General features: G+C 31.5%; 1 protein-coding gene and 1 pseudogene across 1 annotated transcript; both read left to right on the top strand.

Annotated features, from left to right (window-relative positions):
* The first annotated feature begins 3,194 nt into the window (after nucleotides 1-3,194).
* Nucleotides 3,195-7,760, top strand: LOC106352314 (AT-hook motif nuclear-localized protein 4-like). The gene is made up of 5 exons (XM_048752508.1): nucleotides 3,195-3,684; nucleotides 4,087-4,154; nucleotides 4,540-4,671; nucleotides 4,848-5,009; nucleotides 5,085-7,760. Exons 1-5 carry the CDS (start codon nucleotides 3,444-3,446, stop codon nucleotides 5,286-5,288), a joined length of 807 nt encoding a protein of 268 aa, XP_048608465.1. The 5' UTR covers nucleotides 3,195-3,443; the 3' UTR covers nucleotides 5,289-7,760.
* A 75-nt stretch (nucleotides 7,761-7,835) lies between these two features.
* Nucleotides 7,836-12,027, top strand: LOC125584273 (annotated as a pseudogene).
* Nucleotides 12,028-17,486: the final 5,459 nt, after the last annotated feature.

Genomic DNA, 17,486 nt, shown 5'->3' with positions numbered 1-17,486 from the left:
ATTAACAAACAACATGGCGAAGGTATGCTTGGTACGACGCGACAGTTGATGATGTTCGTAAAACAAAAGGGACAGAGTCAGCCTTGCACCTTAACTTTTCCCCCAATTACATAACCTTTCCCTTTTATTTTTACCAACCCGACACTTCTTGAGATGTTAACTAATTTATAAATGGAGAAAAGGTAGGCGTGATTGGCGTTGTGATTTTCACCTGTTTTAAGAAAAAGGTGTCGTCAAAGTTCACAGAAACTTACTAAAGTTTTGCATCTACTTTCTTACTAATCAAAGTTAAAAAAAAACTATAGATTTGCTGTATAAGAATGGAGATTTGCATTTGATGGATGGAATAACTAAGATGCAAGATCTCAATTAATTTGATGGATGGTAGTAGTAGATGTAAATCTTGTTGAAAATCAACAATGTTGTCGTGTTTTTCTATTTATTGCTGCTAATACTAAGATATAAATTGTAGCGACTAACGATACAAGTAATGTATGTCGATAAACCATTTTTAATGCAAATTATGTAGATAGAAGACATCAAACTACCATGTCTAGAATAAAAGTCTAGTGGTTGCTTGTAGAAGATGCGCTTAGTTGTAGAGGATAGCTAAATTAACCAAAAAAACATATATGAATTATGAATAACGTAAGATTCTAGTCAGAAAATAATTATCAATTCTTATTCTGGTCGAAAATCAGCTCAATTCATCTATGGATAAACGTTCCTATATAAAAATCTTTGGGGTTCATAGACAGACTACTGTATCCAATAAGAACCTTGGTGAATTTCTATATTTCCCACAAAATGTTCAAGCTACTTTATTGGGCCTGGGCCCATTTGTATTAAAGTGAGCGACATTAATTTGAAAGAGAATGAGTTTGGTTTTGTGTAGAGAAGAGATTCGTCTATTTTTAAACTGTACCGTTTATTTTGTTGACATTTAAAGTTGTTCAATTTTAAATTTTTAACATCTTACAAAAATGTTTGTGGATATTGCTTTTTCGCTACTATGAAAATGTTATTTCACAAACCTTTTTAACAAACCAGTGGCCAAAAAAGCTCATGAGCTTCTTTCATGCCCCAACACTTTCAGGTAACTGATTGATTTGTTTATCGTAAACATTCGCATCATATCCCAGCTATAATAACACTAAGAACTTTGTGGTAGGATATAATTTAGAAAACAAAACGGATGCTTCTGTGTATATTAATTAATACTACGTTACTTTCCGAAAGTAAGATTTTTTAGAACTTTTTCTTGTTCCACAAATATAAATTTTCTATATTGTTAAAGTATTTTTTTATATTTTGAGAAACATTAATTGAGAATATTTGAATTGATTAAATTTCATTGGTGGAAAATTATTGAAAAATGTATAATAAAGTAACAAATAAATTAAATTATAAATATTTATTAAATTTTTATTAAGCGTGAATACTTTAGAAAATCTTATTTTCGGGAAGAGGGAGAGAGGATGTGTCATGAGTCTGGGGAGATGTGTTGATAGTAAAGTACGACACAACATTTTGGTTTGACTGACATAAGAAAACCATATATATATTAACATGTGACAAGGAGGCACGAAGATTAGATCAAAGAAAAGCAGAGCTGCATCCTGCATGCATAATATATATCGCTTGCTGCTCTCATCAGTCAAAGAAAACTAGAGCTATATATATATATATATATATATATATATATGGATGTTGCGGTGAAATCTGTCATTATGTTCTCTCCATATCTTATTTCGTCTTCCCCAAGAAACAAGTCGATCTCTGCGGCAGAGATCATGAAGGAACAAATAAAGAGTTTTGTGCTTTGGAACTCCCTTTTAACCAACACAAAACGATGCCACTAAACCGGTGGTTACTTAATTTTCATCTTATATTTGTTGTATATTTCAGAATTCTTTCTGTCCACGACCATTCATTTCCCCAGCGAGGTGAATTTGGACGTGCTTGAACTAGAGACTTCTTGCAGTAGGAGCCTAGGAGGCATCCTCCAGTGATCATCAACCCAAAGAGAGTTATTAATTGATATAAGATTTTCTTATGTCAGTCAAACCAAAATGTGATTTAAACTCCGAACTACTTTTAGATCTAGTTCGGAAGAAAAACCCTTAACTAAAATTTAATGTTTTTAAACCCTCAACTAAGAATTTTTTAAAGTTAATAGTTTCATTAAAAAGTAAAAACTATATGTAGTTATCCAAAAACATGTGTCATTTAATAAAGTAAAAAATGGAACTCTCCTTTCCTTGAACCCAAATCCCTTGCATCCACATTTAGTCATTTGCCACTTGGACTAATTAAGAATCAGTGCTTATGTTCCCATCTTTATTAATTTAAAGCTTTTGGTCTATTTGATCTCAAATCTCGAAGACAAAGACAACTCCTTATCTTCAACCAACCGATAGTGAATAGAAATCTATTTTAGCCAAAGCGATGAAACCGGTTCAATCATCACCAAGAGTAACCGTTCCGGTTAAGAACTGGCTCCGCTCCGTCGTCAACCTCCTCCAACAACACCTCAGATCCGAAATACTCAGGTCTAGAGTGAGGTAACAAGATCGCAGAGCCTGTGGAACTGTCTACAAAGTGAGCGACTGTCTGACGTCTCGCTTATACGTGCTTTGCAGAATCAAATGGACCATCAAATAAAAAAGGATGTAACTACTAACAATGTTTCTCAATTACAAATGATTAACTGTGAATGTAAGGGAACCTGGGTTCAATCAAAGGGAAGCTCTTTTTCTTACTATTTTTTTTGTTTTTAAACTATGTGTTGTTTTAGATAAAAATCGTGTTGTTTTGAATAACTACATGTCATTTTTTTCTTGTTAATGAAACTCAGAGTTTTAAATTAAAGTTGTCCATCCACGAAAATTTTAACAGAAGGGTTAATACACTAACGGAATCTTAGTTGAAGGTTTAAAAATATAAAATTTTAGTTGAGGATTTTTCTTCCGATCTAAAAAATAGTTTGGGGTTTAAACCACTAAAAATCCTTTATATAATTAAAAATTATTGGAACAATATATTTTTTCTATATAAATTTATATTAAGTAAAAGCAATGAAATTTATTAATAATTTATTTCCATCTCATTTACCTTATCAAAAACAATTTTAAATTTATTACATATATCTATATATAGAAATAAGAAATGAACATATCTTAAAAAAAAAAAAAAAAAAGAACATATCTTAAAAAGTCAGACAAAATTTACTCCATATATATTATTTCTAATATTATATACCTATTTAAAAGTTAATTAAGAAAGAACTCAGACCAAGAAAATATTTCCAAACTATAAAGATATTTTCCCATTTTTTCATGGTCATATAAGGGACTTTATAAAATCTCAAACTCTTACCTCTCAATTTCAATCTATATATACTATAAGTTGTCCAAAAAACAAAAAAAAAATCTATATATACTATGGATCTCAACGAGAGCTCCAATTCTGTCTCAATGTCTGACTCAAGTTCTGACTCAAGTTCTGATTCAAGTTGTGACTCTCCCTCTCCCGTCAGGGTACGGGCTACGGTTGGGGAGGAGACCAAAGGGGACGATACGTTGGTGCAGAGGTCCTGCCTGTACGATCCCAAAGGGAAGTCGATCATACCGTCTGGAACACAGGAGAGATCCTCGACGATGAGGTCGTTGAGTATGGGAAGAGGTAAAACTTTGAGATCTCTTAGTCGGAATAACTACAACCATTCGATATTTGATGTTTGAAGGGACATGGGATTATGAATATGAATATGGATATGTAAATTAATGTGGGGATATGGATATGGATATGAATATGAATATGAATAGGGCTTACGTTTTCAATCAATGGAACTCATTGGGAAGATATTTATCTTGTGTTAGGTCTTAGGAAAATTGTTCATTGCCAATATATATTGCGCAAACTATAGGGAAATTAATTGAAAACACTATAGGAATCATATTACATATTTGATCTTCTGCAAAGAAAATGGAGAAAACTATTTGTTTTCAAACAATAGAGTTCAGATATATATATATATATATATATATATATGTGGTAAACTATGAACGTGTTTTGGATTTGAAGCTGATCCGACTAGGAGACTTGGAGGAGGGGACTTCAAGGCACATATGCTCATGATTAATGCCCGAGAGGTACATATAACACACCTCTTTTAATTAAGTGTGCTGTTGTAGAATTATAGTTTTGTTGTTTTTATGAAAATATATGGTATAACAATTTCAAGATTAAAAATATAGTTTAGTCAAATAAATTCAATAAATTTTAACTTTGACTAGTGCAATAGATTACAACATTGTTAACATATATTATTAAATATTTTTAGTGTAAAATTTTTGAGTCGAGACATTTAAGATAAATACAAAATATTGAATGACTAATTTTGACTAGGCTGTGGTTTATCAAATGAATTAATTTTAACAATTAATAATAAGCTGATATGATATGTCTTTGTAGCACATGAACATTACGTATTGAAGATGCGATGGTTATATTTTGTATTTGATGGTCATTTTTCAGGATATCATCGAGAAGATTATGTCCTTCACGCAGAATGGATCTCGTGGGATCTGCGTTTTGTCAGCAACCGGTGCGGTTTTTAATCTCAGGATTCAATCGCTCGGCTCTAACAGAAGAGTCCTGACGTTCAAGGTAATTATATAATGAACTCGGTCTTGTAGTCCGATTTTGGATTCTTGAAACTCAATTAGTGTATATATATTATAACTTGTTTGAACATGAGAATATAGGGTTTTCAAAATGTAAAGATCCTCGTTAGCCACCGAGTTAGATAGGATATATAGGATGACCATAACACTTTGGTGCAGGATTGTTATGAGATAATCTCGCTGACCAACACAGTGGAGATAACTGAAAGTGGAGGAGTGAGAAATGAGACAGGAGTATGGCGTATTACAATCGGTGGAGTTGATGGTTGTGTCTTTGGTGGTAATTTAGTCGGTAGACTCACTGCTGCACGTCAGGTTCAGGTAAGAACAAAAGAAAGCATCTTCTTTGTAATGTTGAAACATTAGAAGCTCTTATATTATGGTTCATTTTTATAGGTTGTGATTGGAAGTTTCTGGCCGTTGATCGCAAATCCGTCTTTGAGGAAGAAAGATACGTCCACATCTGTGCTTGTTACACCGACAGTACCAAACGCAGTTGGTTCCTCATCTGGAGGACAAGTCCATCAACCAGAAATGAGAGACTCTTCTCATTTTTCGAGCAGCGAGTGGTACAGGAAATATTCTGGATATAACCCGTAATCTCATCTGAATCTAAGTTAATAAAATCCTTGAAAGAGGATATTTTCTGCTTTTTATGTTCTTGGGAGTGTGTAAGACTCAACTGATGTATTAAGTGCATCCAACAAGACAAAATTTGGTTCAAGTCATATTTTCAGTGTTGTCTCTTTTCTTCTGAACATTCATCAAATATTTGGTACATTGGTTTCTTTATAATCCAATGGAGATAATAAAAACTCATTTTCATTTTAAAAGAATTCTTGTCTTCTAATATCATTAACCTTGCTAAAACTTAAACAAAACATTTCAGAGGATTTAATAATTGATAAAAAAATATGTTGGGTTCAAAAGTATTGTTAGAAATATGTTCAATACTTAGTAGAAACCTAAAATCGGAGTTATTTTTTATAGAACTAAACTAACAGATTATCTCTTTGCATAAAAATACCAAAATAATAAAATAAAATAAAAATTAGCAAAAGAAAAGGATAATATTCCCTTACCACACTGTGCGGTAGAAAGACCAGTCCGTATGAGAAGAACGGTCATGGGGTGACCAAAAGAATGCTCTTTTATATAAGCTTGAACAACCGATGAATTTGCGAGATCATCCAAGTAAGAACATAACTCTCCCTTCTGGATCTAACAGAATCAAAACCAAACCAACTATAACAAAGATCATGGCTACAGTTAAGAGATGAAACCGTCAAGTAAAAAATGATCACATACCAAAAGAATCATCGTATACATATGTAGGATGGTAACTCACTGGAAACGCGCATGTATAGTCCGGAATGCACATCAAAATCAACTACAGTTAGGAGCAAAACCTAAACTAATAATAAACATTTTTGTAGAGATAGAGGATTAAGAATAACTTTGTATGGTTCATCAACAAAAGAGTCCTGACGTTCAAGGTAAATTTATAATATAATTGGTCATGTAATCCGGTTTTGGATTCTTGAAACTCAATTAGTGTAAGAGTATAAGTTATTTGAATATAGGGTTTTCAAAAAATGTAAAGATCTTGGTTAACCACAGTGTTAGATAGGATATATAGTTAGATGGTAACACTTTGGTGCAGGATTGTTATGAGATAATCTCGTTGACCGGCACAATGAAGATAACTGAAAGTGGAGGAATGAGAAATGAGACATGGAGGATGGCATATTACAATTTGTGGAATTAATGGTTGTGTCTTTGGTGGTAATTTAGTCGGTAGACTCACTGCGCAAGTCCGGTCCAAGAAAGAAAAAAAGAATAACATCTTCTTTATATTTGGTTGGAAGAGTTAATATTAATTAGGAATTTAGGGTATTTAGTATTTGGGCTCTGATACCATGTTAGATTCAGATTAATTATGAACTTCCAACTTAAAACCAATTTACAATTAGTGGATTGGTCCTAACTTTTTATATATATATATTATTTAATGTTCCTTAGAATTTTCGCTGTGGGAAATATATCTTAATATAACATCATAAGTTTTCATATTATGATTCACTTCGGTAGTTTCTGGCCGTTGATCGCAAACCCATCTCTGAAGAAGCAAGAAACGTCCACATCTGTGCTTGTTACTCCCACAGTACCAAACGCATTTGGTTCCTCATCCGCACGACCGCATTACAACTCCATCAACCAGAAATTAGAGACTCTTCTCACTTTTCGAACAGCGAGTGGTACAGGCTATATTCTGGATATAACCCGTACGTAATCTAATCTGAATCTAAGCTTATAAAATCCTTAAAAAGAGGATATTTGCTTCTTTTTTTAATGTTCTTGGAAGAGTGTAAGACTATTGATGTTTTAAGATGCATCCAACAAGACAAAATTTGGTTCAAGTAATATTTTCAGTGTTGTCTCTTTTCTTCTGAACATTCATATAAAGCATTTGGTACGTTTCTTTATAATCCAATGGAGATAATACAACTTATTTTTATTTAAATAATATTTTTGTCTCATAATATCATCAACCTTGCTAAAACTTAAATAAAACATTTGAGAGGATTTAATATTGATTCTCATAATGGGTTCAACATTATTGGTAGAAATATATCCAATACTTAGTAGCAACCTAAAATCAGAGTTATTTTATAGAACTACACTAACAGATGATCATATGAAAGATAATAATCCTTGCATTAAAAATAAATAATATTAAATTAGCAAAAAAAAGAAGAAGATAATATTCCTTTATCACTGAATGCTCTTTTATATAAGCTTGAACAACCAATGAATTTGCGAGATCGTCCTAGTAAGAAGAGAACTCTCCGTCTGGATCTAACAGGGTCAAAATCAAACCAGCCATAACCTAGATCATGGCTAGAGCTAATAGATGAAAACGTCAAGTAAAAAACGATCACATACCAAAAAAATCATCGTATTCGTCTGTAGGATGGTAACTCACTGGAAACACATATGTATATTGTCCGGCATGCACATCAAGATCAACTACACTTAGAAGGAAAAACTAAACTAATAATTAACATTTTTGTAGAGATGTACAGGATTAATATTATTTTGTATGGTTCATCATCAATGAAGATAGTGTTTGAAGCAGAGATCCTTTAAAGCACTGAAACACTTTGTTCAAAAACACCATATATCAATGAGTTATAGATGATTTTATTTTTAAAGAGTTTGGAGAGGAATATAGATTGTAAGGAGATGCTCTTAACATAGAGTCTTCTTTTGCTTTCATATATTTTGTATCCATCGTAACGTTTTGGACAATTTCATTCAGTTTTGATGGTAACGCAAGAGCGTAGTCTTGTTTTTGAGAAGCTAACTAGTGCTTAGTATATAGATACAGTTTCATCACCTTAACCTTTGTTCAGTGTTGGCGGTATACGTGATGGGGCAGATGCACCCATGTTAGGTTGTACAAAAAAAAAGGTTAAGGTCAATTTTAATGTACACAATGATATTGGCAATTATTAAAGAATAAAATACAAAATAAATTCCAATTCAAACCATGCCAAGAACGTGAAACCCTTATTCTAAACAAATAGATCTACGAATCTACGACACTCTCTTTTTAGCCACAAGATATATTTGGCCATTTAATTGGCAGGTTTCTACAAATTGTGCAAAATATCATGGCAATAATTTTTTTTTTGCTTTTGTATTGTTCTGTTAGTTTTAGAGATGATATTTAATCTAAATAATATATCACATTTTCTGAGTTCTTCTTCAATTTGCATATAGATAAAAAGATATAAAATATAATTTTGTGATGATTGTTTTTCTATATAAACTTAGAGTATAAGTCTAAAAGTTCATCACAAACATATAAACTTCATATACCTGTTAAAAATATATACTTTTTAGAGGTTAATCTCTTTAAAAATTTGTAATACAATATATATATATATATTTAATACTAGCTACTTATTTTTTATGGGTCGAAATACTAGCTACTTATTTAAGGCATTTAATTTATGTTAATGTTTTTGATTGATATTTAAAATTTCCTACGGTGAAAATTGTTGGATTGTTCCGCTCCACGAGTGAAATCCAGCTGCCTTATCCATTTCTTCTATAAAATTGTGATAAATCTGAAAAATATTCATCTAACAAAACATTTTAAGAAGCATAAAAGGTAATGGCGCCGAATGTTGCTATCGAACATGATTCTTACAGTGAGCTAAAGGCTTTTGATGAGACAAAAGCGGGCGTGAAGGGCCTCGTTGATGCTCAAGTCACTGAAGTTCCTCACATCTTCCACGATCCTTTAGGTACCTCAGACGACAAGAAACCTCCTGTTTCTGCCTCTGGTTTCACAATCCCTAAGGCCTTCAAGCTGAGGCAGCATCGCGTGAAAGGTGTCGTTAAGAAAATCAAACACGCAGCGGAGAAAAGGGGATTCTTCCAGGTGATCAATCATGATGTTCCCTTAAGCGTTCTTGAAGAGATCAAAGATGGGTTCCTAGGTTTTATGAGGAAGATCTTGAGGTGAAGAAATCTTACTTCTCCCGCGAATTGTCCAAGAGATTTCTCTACTACAGCAATTTCAATCTCTATAGTTCGTCGCCTATTAACTGGAGAGACAACTTTGCTTTTTTCATGGACCCAAACCCTCCAAAGCCTGAGGACCTTCCAGAAGCATGCAGGTGACTTAACACTCAGTTTTACTTCTTGTGTTTACATGTTAAACACAAGCTTTTGCTCACTCTTTCTCTGTTTGTTTGATTTGTTTCTTGCTCACCTGGAGAACACAATTTTCTTTAATTGTCTACATTTGCTTATATTTCTTGTTTATTTCAAACATACGAACTTACACATGCTTATAGTAGATTCTCTCTACTACTCTGACATACACTTTAATAACTATAACTTTAGACCTTATTTCTACTAACAACTCTTACCAACTCTAACAATAATTATATGTACTAGCTAGAAATTAACCAATTGGCTTTAACCAAATTAAACTAGTTGTTGCTTCTGGACTTTATCCTTTGTATCTATAGTCAGAACTCACTATTTGGTTTTGTCATGTAGCACTTCTCATGATTTTTCCTTCATTTATAGGTTTTAAATAAGGATTCGATTCCAACAAACACACACATATATAGATACAAGTTGTAGTGGTTCACTGATTGCAAAGACTCATTTTGGGACTGATTGATTTTAACATCATATATATGATTTTCAGGAATGAGGTGCTTGAATCCTCGAAACATGTGATGAGCTTAGGTGGTTTGCTCTTCGAACTTCTCTCAGAAGCTCTTGGTTTGAGCTCTGAGATCCTTAAGAGTATGGGTTGCATGAAGGGCGTACGTGCTTATGCTCAGCCATTATTACCCGCCCTGTCCACAGCCGGACCTAACTTTAGGCACAAGCAAGCATTCCGACCCAGTCTCAGTCTGGCCGGAGCTGTCTTTTGCTTAGTCTCAGTCTCTACCTCTTTCCTGTTGATCATTATTTGCTGGTTGGATTTTTCTGTTTAGTTTACATTTCTGCATTTCTATTACCTCGTGAATCTCTGTAACTTCTGTCAAAATTAAAAATCTGGTAATAATATTTAACATTTTATCAAAAAAAAAAAAAAAAAAAAAGCTTTTGCTCACTCTTTCTCTGTTTGTTTGATTTGTTTCTTGCTCACCTGGAGAACACAATTTTCTTTAATTGTCTACATTGCTTATATTTCTTGTTTATTTCAAACACACAAACTTACACATACTTATAGTAGATTCTCTCTACTATTTAAAGCTCATGAACCCTAGCATTGAAGATTGTAAAAGAGACTAAAACCTATGAATCTAAACTGAAACGACGTTGATGAATAAATGAAGAAGACTCAAGCTTCCTCTTCTTTGTATACCTCTTGCTGGGAAAGGAATCGAATCAGACAGCGGTGAATGGTCTGACCATGAAATGCTACCCGGACCAATCATCACATCAAATTAAGATAGTAAGTTAGTAATACATGTGGCCAGGAAAAAAACATATTGTACTATACAAAAATTTCTTCTAACTGAATATAGTACATTCAGCTAATCATGATTTTTGTTTTATTCATATAACACGACGGCGAATCAAATTATGCATATAACACGATAACACTCAATTAATTACAACATACAAACAGAAAGAGACAACGATAAACCGAAGATGGACGTCGTAAAAAAAACAGTGAAATAAATATGGGGGATAAGTGAACATTTTCTTTTTTTATATACGATACATAGTATAAATCATCTTCAAATAGTACATAATAGAGGATCCATTCCATTCACATATATAAACTAATAAAGTTGTTCATCATATAAAAATAGTATACATCTAATAAATGAATTGATGATAAATAGTATAGAAACTCTATATATAGTATAATTGTAAACCCACCTCCAACTCTATTTCACCCCTAAATACTAAACCCTAAATACTAATCACTAAATCCTAAATTCTAATATAAAAGATAATATATATTTATAATATTTTTTAAACAGAAAATAGAAAGAACAACAATGTATCGGGCATAACAACGATGGAGAATAAGTGAAGATTTTATTTTTCATATAAAATACATAGCATAAACTCTCTACAAATAATATATCATAGATGTTCTATTCCATTTACATACTCAAAGTTAAAGATAAACATCATATAAAAATAGTATGGAACTGACTGTGAATTAATAGAAAAATAATATAATCATAAACCTTCCCTCAAACCCTCATTTCAACCTTTAAATACTAAACTTTAATCCCAAATATAAAATACAGTATACTTATAATATTTAAAATCAAACTAAAATCTAAAAACAATATATAACATTTTAGTAAATAAACTATACAATATTAAAAGGCTTGTTAATACTATACTATATATGCTTATCATATAGTATAAGCCTAAAATTTACGGTGATAACACAATTTTCCTTTCTGTCTTTGATACCAACGTAGTTTCTGAGTCATATTGGGAGATAATTTGTGGTGAAACAAGAAATCAATAAAAAGTAAAAATATCACTAACGAAGAAAAGCAACAAGAGAGAAGATCAAAAGTGATGATACCAAAATTCGATGATAGACAATAAGGAGAAACACAAAATAGCGATTAAGGTGGATTCATCAGAAATGAAGTGATTTGTTTTCAATAATGTAACATTGCTGATGAAATGGGAAAAAAAAACACAAAAAGATAAAAGAACAGAATAGAAAGAAGAGATGCAACCGGTAAGAAAAATAAAGAAAAAGGATAGAATCGACATTATTATAGAATATACAAAGAATATAACTTTGACTTTTTTTAGTTAGTTTGTGAATTATAAATTTTTGGCTTAATGAGATGAATATACAAATTCTGGAAGGAAATTAGGTAAGTGTGAAATTTTTTTAATAATTTGCGAATCGGTAGTCTGTCATGCGATCAATGACATTCTTACCCTCATCGAAATCTGACACCCTACGCTTCTTTCTGCACATCTGGATAATAAATATTGCATGTAGAGTGCGTGGTACATTTAGGTAGAGGACAAAATAGCGAGTGTGTACTGTGCCCTTCAACTATAACGAACAGCGAAGTGGAGTGGCTAATAATTGGGTACTGTGCTCTTCGATCTTAAACCAGCACTAACCAAACAAAATATTTTTGAAAACTAAAACCGGTTTGAAAAAAATATATTAAAATATATTTAGCTTCTGGGGAAGCTTTCAATCTGTGTACAAGAACAGATAGTGTTATGAAAATAATGAAGTGGATATACGTGGCAGTCAGCTGTTGAATGCTGGTGAATCATCATATGTTTTCTGCATATGTCTCTGTTTGCCTTGACCTTCACAACTATGGCTTCTCTGTATATAATAAGACACGGTAAACATTAGGTGGGCATTTTTGAATTTCTGAGTTTGTAGTACTCATGTGATATAGTACATTTTTGAGTTTGTAGTATTCATGTGATATAGTACATTTTTAAGTTTGTAGTATTCAAGAATGTATGTTAAATATCTGGATATTTTACTATATCCGACAAGAATGTTGTGTAACCGGTTATAAAATTATCTATTATATAACCGGAAGCTTGTGTCACCAAATCTTAAACCCAAACCTTATAGCGTCTAGGTTTAAGGTTTGGGTGTAGGGTTTACGGTTTGGCTTTATGAACTAGGATTTGAGTTTAGGGTATACAGTTTGAGTTTATGGCCTAGGATTTGGGTTTAAGGTATACGATTTGGGTTTAGGGACTAGAATTTGGGTTTAGGGTATAGGGTTTGGGTTAAAGTTCTAGAGTTTGGATTTAGGATTTATGGTATATGATTTAGGATTTAAGATTTAGGGTTTAGGGTTCAGCTGGCGGCGTTAACGTCGTTAAAATTGATGTTATTCTTTTTCGGCTATTTTTTAAAAATTTAATATATTTTATTTAAATATTTATGTGGCACTTTGATTGGTCTTAGATGGTAAAGTGAATTTAAAGGTTCACCCTATGGAGTGGATAACCAGTTTTAATATCATATAGAATAAAATCATGGGAATAATCATCATCCATGAGGATGTATGAAGTTGTGATTTAGATGCCTGAAAAATTACAGAAATGTAACTTAAGTCTAATTTAGGGTCCACTTACAAACATTGAGAATGATTCTGACCGGTTTTCATGCATAGTATCCGAAAAGGACAAAATATGAAACGTTAAACCCACAAGGTTATATGATATAATAACTGGCTATAAAGCTTTGAGGAAAGGTATTATGGTAGAAGATGTGGGAGCCCATGTAAAACAAATAAGAGTCTGACAAGAATTGCATGATGTTTCAACAAAGTTTCATAGAGAAAAGTAGAAACTGGCTATATTTAAGCAAATAACATTGAATTAAATAACATTGAATTTTGAGACAACATTCTAAAGTTTCCGGTGGAACTCGTACATCATAACAACAGCCATTTGTGCTTCTTCATGTATATCAAATGGGGTGATGCAGGTGCACGTCTCCGGTCCAAACATGGCAAGCGTTTGTATTAGGAGAGCTACCATAAGACCAGAATCAACTAATTTGGCATTATGTGCAACGCCTTTGATTCTTCCATCAACCGCTTCAATGTGACCAGAGTATTTCAGTAAGAACGGGGACATTTGCGAAATTGGGAGGAGGTCTTTGGTCAATGGCTTACAATGTATATTGTTGCAAACCTTGGCGGGTAGTGGTTGGTTCATTTCAGCAATTTTAGTAATGTCTTTGCTGGAGAATAGATTAGCAACGTTGATGACGCTGTGGGAAAAGTTAAACCAGTTACAACGAAAACAATACAAAGAAAGTGGGGGCAAAACCAGATATTAATAGCGATAACTGGTTATGTCTTGAGATAGTAAGCAAACCATTGTTTCTTTACTATCCGGATAAAAATTAAAATTAATGTATAGACGGCATATAACCGGACATAACCAGCAACACTGGAAAATCCGGAAAATATCCTTATTAGTCTAAGAAACAAAAAAAAATTTAAAAAAAAAACAAGATTGAAACAGTAAGCATATGAACAACAAAGTATAAGCATCTGGAGGTCAAAAGACCGAGCATGAGTTATGTTCTATTCCTGAATAGAGAAACCTATGGGAGAATAAAATACCTAAGAAACAGTACAATTATTCAATCAATAAATATGAGATTTCAACGATTAGATCAATGGGAGAAGAAACAAACAGATCGAACGAAAGCCCTCTCTAAAAATCACATAAGACTGAAACAGTAATCACGACGATACCCCTACAAGTAGGCGTGTGACTTTTATCCGAGATCCGGATTCGATCCGAGATTTGATCCGGATCCGATCCGAAAATCCAGATATCCGGAGGGGCCGAATCCGGATCCGGATAGTAAAATGTTAGATCCGTAAAAGCCGGATCCGGATCCGGATACCTTAATTTTTTAGTCCGGATATCCGGATCCGTAAGTTTTACTAATAACTATTTCAAAAATAGTAATATCTATATATAAAAATTAATTAATTTAATATATTTTTATTTTTATAATAGTATATATAAATTTTATGTAAATTTTGTAATATTATACATAGAAATAATTAAAAACATTATATATTTTTTTATTTTTAAAATATTTTTTATATATTAATATTATTTTTTATTCATTTTAAGGATCAAAATCCGGATCCGGATATCCACCGGATATTACAGTTTTTAGAAGGATATCCGACACCCGGATATCCGAGAACCCCGGATCCGGATAAGAATAGTAAAATTATGGATCCGCCGGATAAAGATCCGGATCCGAATACCTTAAAATTGCCTGGATATCTGATCCGTCTCAGGCCTATCTACAAGGATCTGGAGAAATACCTCGGATGGAGACAATGAATCAAAGCTCGGGATGAAGAATTTAAGTTTTGAGAGAGAGAGACGTGCGTCTAATTGTGTAAACTGTGAAGTCAATAAATATAAGGAAGTCCTCGTAGATAATGGATCTTGTCTTCTACAAGTGTATTGAGAATGAAATTGATGGCTATCTCGTCGATTGGTATGTAAGAGATATGATATTTGGAACTCTTGGTTTTTGCATAAGTGAGAAAGTAACGCGAGTTGAGGATTCAAAGAATTTCATCATTAATTCAAGCGCGTGCTTGACTGGAAAAGTAAAGGTTTATGTCAGTCATGTACAACTATTTTGCAAACAAAATAGGGGTAATGTTGGTATTATGAAAATACACACAGTGCCATCTCCGTTTAGCTAATAAAATTTGTTATCATTGACATCTGCTGAAAATTCCCTAAATTTTTTGAACGTCGTAGGGTGCAATTTACCATTAAACAAAATATTATGTATATTGGCTTGTAAGATCCACTAGATCTTGACCCTAACATCCGTGCAGGTTTTTTCTTTCTATAATAAAATATTTTAGTTTATATAACAAAATTTATCGATAACTTAATGTAATTTAGTGTTATATATTATATAGTTTTATAATACCTATTTTTATGTGGTTTATATATTATTACTATAAATTTTGTATTTTGTTACAAAAAATATTTTGAAAGCATTATTACGTATATTTTACATATTTTTTCTAAACTTAAAATTTATATGGAAGCAAATTAAATTGAACCTATATAGTGGAGACGAAAAAAATTGAGATACTGTTAAAACAATAAAAATGTTTTTCTTTAAACTATGATACACTCTGCACATCAAAATCATTTTGTAGTAAAGATGATAATAAATTCATTATAATAATTTCAAGTAAAGATGAGAAATTACTTGAAATACAATAAGTTGGATAAAAAATAATTTAATTTAAAATAGAAATTAATAATTTTAAATTGTTATTATCATTAAAATATAATTAATATATTTTCTATAATTTTAATTTTGTTATAATTATATATTGATGGAATAATATATTTTTATACAGATCTAATAATATTTTGATGGAACAAAAAGAGAATTAAATATGTTGTTAGGATTTTACTATAAAAAATAATAATAATAATGTAACCAACTTTCTAGGGGATGGTTCATTTTAAAAAAATATCACACATGAAAAAAGTCATGACTTCTATTTTAATAATATAAATTAGATCTTGATCCGCGTAACCGCTCGGGTTTTTGTTTTCATTTATTTTTATATAAACATTTTGTTTTCAATGCTAAATTGATATATATTATAATATATATGTGTCTATCAATTTTTAAAACATAATAAGTTTACGGTATATTTTTTTCATTGAATAGATTGTTTCGAACTTTCACATGTATTTGTATCTTCTTCTATATATATTTTTTTGGATTATTATTTCATTATTAAAATCGTAACTATATATATAAAGATTAGTAAAATATTGTTTTATTGTCATATTCAAAAATATTGTAACATTTCACAAATTTAGAAAGTTTTAAAAAAATCAAAATTTTCACTTCATAGATTTATATTATCGAGTAAATAATTAAACATTTAGTTTTCGTTTAATTTTTAAAAATAAACTATATAGTTTAAAATTTGTTTTCATTGGTTTAAGTTAGTAAAAATTAATGATTTTTAGATAATATGATTTTTGTTATTTAAAAAAAAATCTTTATAAATTTAAAAGTTAACATCGACAATATTTAAATAATTAACATATGGAGGTATAGTATTACAACATTAAATTATATCTATTTAATTTATACTATTTATAAATCTAATGAATCATGTATTGTTTAAATCCAATTGTTAATAGCCCAATAAAAATTTCTGGTAGACCCAAAATTTAAATGATAAGATTATAGATTAAATGTAACATGACTTTCTAAGAATAGGTCCATTAGATCCATTTTTTAAAAAATCACATATGAATTAAGGTCGTGACTTCTGTTTTAATATACATATAGAGTTAATAAATTATTTTTCCGGAAAAAGATCATATACTTGAACAAAATATTTTGTTAACCTATACTAATTTTTGTTATGTATCAAAGTAGTCCAAGAAACAGGCCCTACTCTATACAAAATGTAGAACAGTTGTGTAACGCAACGCCCATCTAACTTTGGAGCCCATTATTCCCCTTTTTTCATTTTATGTAATGTTATAGAAATGTTGACATATTCCACTTTCTCAAATGTATGAAACATGGAATAAAATCCACCCATATATTTATTACTTGTTCAAGACTCTTGTCGTACTACTGTTACTTGGACAATGAGCAACGGCAGATTAAAAAAAAAAACCTCTTCTCGCCTGCAAAAGCCGTGCAACACATCGTTTTGTCGTCTTTCCATTACAGGG

This window comes from Brassica napus, chromosome C3, assembly GCF_020379485.1.
Source record: "Brassica napus cultivar Da-Ae chromosome C3, Da-Ae, whole genome shotgun sequence".
NCBI lineage: Eukaryota > Viridiplantae > Streptophyta > Magnoliopsida > Brassicales > Brassicaceae > Brassica > Brassica napus.
Note: the sequence above shows the minus strand (reverse complement) of the source record. Positions and strands in the feature narration are given on the sequence as shown.